This window comes from Dryobates pubescens, chromosome 17, assembly GCF_014839835.1.
Source record: "Dryobates pubescens isolate bDryPub1 chromosome 17, bDryPub1.pri, whole genome shotgun sequence".
In the NCBI taxonomy this organism is placed as follows: Eukaryota; Metazoa; Chordata; class Aves; order Piciformes; family Picidae; genus Dryobates; species Dryobates pubescens.
The window spans coordinates 10,432,261-10,438,283 of NC_071628.1; the positions used below are offsets into that span (position 1 = coordinate 10,432,261).

At 63.1% G+C, this 6,023-nt stretch overlaps 1 protein-coding gene across 1 annotated transcript; it reads right to left on the reverse strand.

Annotated features, from left to right (window-relative positions):
• Positions 1 to 1,051: 1,051 nt before the first annotated feature.
• ANKRD34C (ankyrin repeat domain 34C) lies at positions 1,052 to 5,630 on the reverse strand. Its single transcript, XM_054168941.1, has 2 exons — positions 5,521 to 5,630; positions 1,052 to 3,513 (listed from the first exon to the last, which is right to left on the reverse strand). The coding sequence occupies exon 2, from the start codon at positions 3,463 to 3,465 to the stop codon at positions 1,969 to 1,971; it is 1,497 nt and encodes a 498-aa protein (XP_054024916.1). The 5' UTR covers positions 3,466 to 3,513; positions 5,521 to 5,630; the 3' UTR covers positions 1,052 to 1,968.
• Positions 5,631 to 6,023: the final 393 nt, after the last annotated feature.

The following is a 6,023-nucleotide window of genomic DNA, read 5'->3' on the forward strand; positions in this document are numbered from 1 at the left end:
CCAGTCCGGACTCCCCTGCACACCTCCCCGAACACCCAACCCAGACTTCCTGGGCTTCCCTTCGGCATCCCCGCAAACAGCCCACCGGACCTCCGCCCCCAAACACCCAGCCCCTACCCTCTGGGCACCGCCCCAAACACACAGCTTTGACCCTCTGGGCACCCTTGTGCACCCCTCGGACACCCACTGGGCATCCCCAAGCGCCCCTGGGCACCCCTGGGTCACACTAGAGCACTCACCCTGAAGCCCTCCCAAGCATCCGCCCTGGGTACGCCCCAAACGCTCAGCTCGGACCTCCCCAGGCACCCACTGCAGACACCCCTGGAACTCTCTGGGCACTCCCCGGGTACCCCCCGGGTTCAGGCCAGGCCGGGCTTTGCACTGATGTAAAGCAGCCCATGGTGTGCATGGTGGCACCTCCAGTACCCGCTCACACCCACGGTCATGTGCTTAAATAAAGGCATTAATGCCCCCCTGGTGCTCTCTGGCCCATGAGGTGCCAGCAGTACCCTTGCCCCTCCCCCCATCCCACTGGCCAAACCTGATTCAGAAAAAGGTAAACCCCAAATCTCGGGAAGTTTAGGAAGGAAGGAAGAAGTGAAGAACAGGACAGAGAATTCCACACTCAGGAATGTGAGAGAAACATCATAATTGTGGGGAAACAGCCCCAAAATTCAACCCGGGAGCCCTCTGGAGATGTCCTCAGCATGGGTGACCCTCGATGCTCCAGAGATGTGACCCCACCTTTGCTCTAAGCAGCAGCTGCCCCCACAAAGCACTTCCAGAGGGCATCCCATGGGTGGCAGAGAGTGGAGCTGCTTCCCATGGAAACGTCCCCAGCAGCCTGGGGACAGGTGGGTGGTGCCCAGGCAAGGAGCTGGCCTGGGAGGATGAATGGACAGATGGGTGGACAGAGATGGGTATGTGCTGGGCTGGCTGCAGCCAGGGCAGTGTCCAGTGCTAGCCCCACAAGATGAGGGTGCTGCAGTGCCATAGGTGCTGTGGGTGCCACGGATGCCATTGGTGCTGTAGGTACTGTGGGTGCTGTGGGTTCTGTGGGTGTCATGGGTTGCTGAGGGTGCTACAAGTGTCATGGGTACCATGGATGCTGTGGGTACTGCAGGTGCTATGGGTGCTTCAGGTGCTGTGGGTACCATCGGTGCTGAGCCTGAATCTTTCCTCAGCAGGGACGAGCCCCTGACATTCCCTATGTGCTACCCTCGGCACTTCGCGCCCTGGGAGAAGCTGCCTGCACAGAACAGCCAGGAACGCTCTCTGCCCAGGGCGTTGCTCAGAGCGGTGGGAGGTGCCCCTGAGTCTTGGATCTCTGAGACGGAGACGAAGCCACTGCTGGTCTTGTCCTGGGGGGCTGCAGCAGGAAGGGGTCGGCTCAGTCCCTGGAACTCCAGAGGTCCTGGAGACCTCCGAGGTGAGCAGTTGTCTCCTTCTCCCGCGGTGAAGGGATCACTGCCTCTGACTGCCAGAGAGGGGCATTGGAGTCACAGAAACGTGGAATTTGGTGGGAAGGGACCTTTAAAGGTCATCTAATGCAAGCCCCTGCAGTAAGCAGGGACATCAAAGCCAGCAGGCTCCTTTCCTTCCTGGTAGGCACTTGAAGGACACCCCAGCCCCGACGGTTGCAGGGCAGATCCTGGCTCCAGACGACGAGGAGCAAGCGGCAAAGAACAAGTGCCTTTCGGGTAGGAGCCTGAGCTCAGGTGGGCTGGGGTGGACCTCTCAGCTCATCACTCCTGGGGAAGGTCCCCAGCTGGTGAAAGCAGAAGAGAGACTTCAGCTGGGTTGCCCGGGCTCTGCTTACGGCTCCGTGCCCGCAGGACCCTCCTGCCGCAATCCCTAGGCACAGGTCTGACCCCCGTGGTTGCTGGCACTTCTCGGACTGCTTGACGCGTGGGAACTGTCACGCTTCTGTGGGGAGAGAGCCGGTTTGGGAAGCCAGCGGTGGCAGAGCTACTGGGCTACGATCTCCTCGAAGTCAGAGAGCTGCCGCATCTGCTCCGCCTGCATCGAGTGTCTCCGAAGCAGCTTCCGCCGCGCCCGCAGCTCGCCAGGAGCCACCGGCTGCAGGGACTTGATGCCAGCAGCAAGCGGGGAGGGGGCTTTGGTGTTGGAGCCGATGTCGGGGATGGGGGGGCTGGGGTTGATGTTCAGGGGGGGCAAATAGCCTGGCCTGGTGTGGGAGAGGTGGTCCAGCAGCAGGGTGCCGGACCCCCTCCTCTCCAGCAAGCCGGGCGGTCGGCGCCGGACGGTGCCGGGGGATGTGTTTGTGACACCATCCAGGGACTCCCATGAACCATCCAGCAAGGCCAGGTGGGACCCGCTGAGCTTCCTCCGGCCCGGGGGCCCCTTCCCTGCCTCGGGGACACCAGAGAGCTGGGGGTCGCAGTGCTCAGCACCCAACCTGCAGCGATGCAGGGCGTCCAGAGCCACGGAGCCAATGTTCTGCAGCTCTTCGGGGACCGTGCTCCGGCGGGGCAGGCGCTGCTGGGTGGCCTGGCTCTTCTCGTAAGATGCTTTCCTCGCCGGTGTCCTCAGCGCCTGCTCATCTACTGGTGGGAAGAGTGAGGGATCCTTGCTGCCCCGGGCAAGGGGAGCCTTCTTGGAGAGTGAGAGGTCACTGATGCCCATGATGACCTCATCGTCCCTACAGCCCCGAGTGTCGTCACGGACCGAGGGTGCCACCAGACCCCAGGGCTCGGAGCGCAGTCGCTTCAGCTGAGGCAGGCGGGCTCTCCTGGGCACCCCAGCCCTCTGGCCCGGAGAGGGGGGGTCATCAGTGCCCCCAGCACAGGAAATGTCCCTGGGGTGTGACAGATGTGGGGTGCAGATGGTGCTCTCCTCAGCGGGGGAAGGTGCTGAGATGGGAGCTTTCAGGTGGGTGCTGATAGGTGCTGGGCACTCCTTGTTGGGGTCCCTCTCTTTGAACTCCAGTGAGGGGGGAACATTCAGGTACTGTTTGGTGGTCTTGGTACCCGAGGCCGATTTGTCTGTGGTGATAATGATCACCTCCTTCCCTTTGGCCTTGCAGGCATTCAGGAGGTGCTGCAGCACGTCCTTGTCATCGGCATTGATGGCGTGGACCAGAGCAGAGGCTCCTGAGTGGTCCTCCAGGCTGGGGTCTGCCCCATTGTCCAGCAGCAGGGACACCACCTCCCCCCCTGCCCCACGGATGCAGGCGTGCATGAGGGCTGTCTTCCCAGATTTGTCCTGGATGTTGGGGTCTGCTCTGTTGTCCAGCAGGTACTTCACCATCTTGGCCTTGTTAATGCTCTGCTGGTCAACGTGCTTGGTGATGCAGGCCACCATCAGGGCGGTCTCCCCCTTCTCGTTGCTCTCGTTGATGTAAGCGCCCCCCTCCAGCAGCAGCCGGGTCAGCCGCAGCCGGCCGAGCCACACGGCCTTCAGCAGGGAGTTGCCCCCCATCTCCAGCTCCCTCACCTCCTCCATGCTACCTGCTGCTGCTCACTGCTGGGCAAAGCCAGTGCTGGCCACAAGCTGTGGAAGGAAGCATGGGGAAAAGGTGAGGTGTTTTTCCTCAGCCCTGGCTTTTACCCCTGCCTGGCCCTCCTGGGGGTGCCACGCTCACAGAATCCCCAAATCCCAGCATGGGGAGGGTTGGAAGGGACCTCTGAAACTTGCCCAGTCCAACCCCCTTGCTAAAGCAGGGTCACCCACAGCACCTTGCCCAGGATCACAATGACCAGGTGGGTTTGGAATGTCTCCAGAGAAGGAGGTTCCACAAACTCTGGGCAGCCTGCTCCAGAGCTCCGGTACTCTCATCCTCACACCTGAGACTTCCACCCAGCCACCCACTCTCCCTCTGCCCCGGGGTGGGGGCTCTATCTGAACAGTGGCCTAGCATCTCACTCCTGGTTTGGGTTGTGAAGGTGCCTGAGGCTCCAGTGGCCTGGGAGTGGACTTGCCGCCATGCCTTGCCCCCAGGATCACTGTTGGTAGCACCTTGCCCCTGCCCTGCTGATGAGGCCTTGTGGCCAGCTGGTGTGGTGGTCACCCTCGGTTTACAGCATGTCTCCCCTTGCAGAGCAGCTCTGCTCTTGCTGCTCCCTGGTGACACATCTCAAGGTTCACCTTCCCTTTGCTCTCTCTCCTCCAGCCGTGCTGATGTTTGCCTGGAGGCAGGGGATGTCCCCGAGTGCCAGAGAAATCAGAGCGGTCCTGATGCTGAGATGGTTTCCACTGCAGGGATGGTGATGTTTTGTGGTGCTGGGCATCTGTTGTCCCCTGGGCATGGCTCTGAGCTGCCATTTCTACCAGGTGTGGGGAGCCCACTGAGTTTCAGAGCTGCAGGGGACTGGTGGTCCTCAGAGACATGGGCGCTGGGGCCATGGTGGAGCCAGCCTGAGCATCTACCACGGCTTCATGGGCTTCGTGCCCTCACAGCTGAAGGACACGTGAGGCACTGGGAGCCACGTTGCCTGAAGACCTTCATTGCCTCATGGAGGAGCAGCTTTCACTCACAGCAGCTTCTGCAGCAGGACCAGCCCTGGAGGATCAACAGGCATCATCTGTGCTGGTGGGTGCTGCCCTGGCACTGCCTGGTGTGGGCTAGCAAAAGATGGCTGCAGGCAATTCAGCCAGGTAAGGCTCCATGGCCATGGCACACCTGCTGTGCCCGTGTCCCTGAGGACCACCTGTCCCTGCAGCTTCAAGACCAGGAGGGCTCCATGCACCCAGCAGAGGTGGCAGCTCAGAGCTGTGCCCAGGTGCCAGCAAGTGCTGGTGCTGAGCACCATGGAAACACCACCCAGGCACAGAGGCAGCCCTCGGGCCACTGTGCCCAGTGCCCTGCCACCCTCCCCTCCCTTCTGCTTTCTGCCACCTTCTGCCCCCCAGCTGTGCCCAGCCCTTCCCTGGAGATCCTGTGGACCAGGGGTCTGCCTGATCCCCACTCTGCTCCGGAGTTCCTGCCAACTTGGGACTCTGCCAGAGACCCCCTGGCCCCGTGGCCGCTGTGCCCGGAGCACCCCACAGCTCCGGGACCTGCTATGGGTGTTGGCACTGCGGGGACTGCCCCCTCTCCCCGGGGCTGTACCCCTGAGCTGCCCGCGGCCCCCTCCCCTCGGGGTCCCCCCGCTTCATTCCAAAGTTGCCCCCCCGAGGGCTGTCACCTCTAGGTCCCCGGTGCCACCGAAGGGTCCCAGCCCGGGGCAGCTTCGTCGCTTGCCGGTACCCGCCGGGGGATCCGATGTCCGAGGGGCTGCCGAGACACCGCGGTGGAGGGAGTAACGGGAACTGCCGGGGCAGGGGACCCTCACTCCTCTCCCTCCGGTCCCTGTCCGCACTGACACGGTGCCGGCTCTGCTACCTGTGTCGGGTGGCCGGTGCCACCAGGGGCTCCCAGCTCGGGGCAGCCTCGTCCCTTCCCGCTGCTCGCCGGGCTCCGGTGCCCGCGGGGCTGCCGAGACACCGGGAGGGGTAACGAGGACTCCCTGGTAGGAGACCCTGAGCCTCCCCTACGTCCTCTACCTCTGCGTTTGTTACCTGCTGCCCGGTGCTGGTGCCCTGGTATCGGTGCCCAGTTCCTGCTGCCCGGTGGCGGTGCGGGGGCTACCCTGGTGCCCCCGCCCTCATCATCCCTTATGTGCGGTCCGGGGGGCTGCGTCACCCGCCGTTCTGCCCGCTGCTGCCCGCTGCTGCCCGCTGCTGCGTCCGCCCCCGGGTGCGTGCGGGGAGCGGTGGGGCGGGGGTGTCGGTATGCAGGGGGTGCGGGTCTGAGTCCCTGCCCGCTGCGGGGGCGTGCAGGAGGATCCGCGGTAGGGGGAAGGGGAGGTGGTCGGGGGTGGGGGTGAGTCTGTGCCAGGGCTCCAGCACCCTCGCAACAAAGTTTTTCCTCATCTCGATTTAACCTTCTGTGTTCCAGTTTGTGCCCAGCGCCCCTTGTCCTGTCAGTGGGCACCACCGAGAAAAGTCTGGCCCCATCCTCTTCCCCCCTCCCCCCCCTTTATCTCTTGATCAGGATTGAGAAGATCCTCAAGATGCAGATC

What these genes read in the sequence shown, in the direction of transcription:
- ANKRD34C (XM_054168941.1), bottom strand. Translation starts at nt 3,465, where the DNA reads ATGGAGGAGGTGAGGGAGCTGGAGATGGGGGGCAACTCCCTGCTGAAG.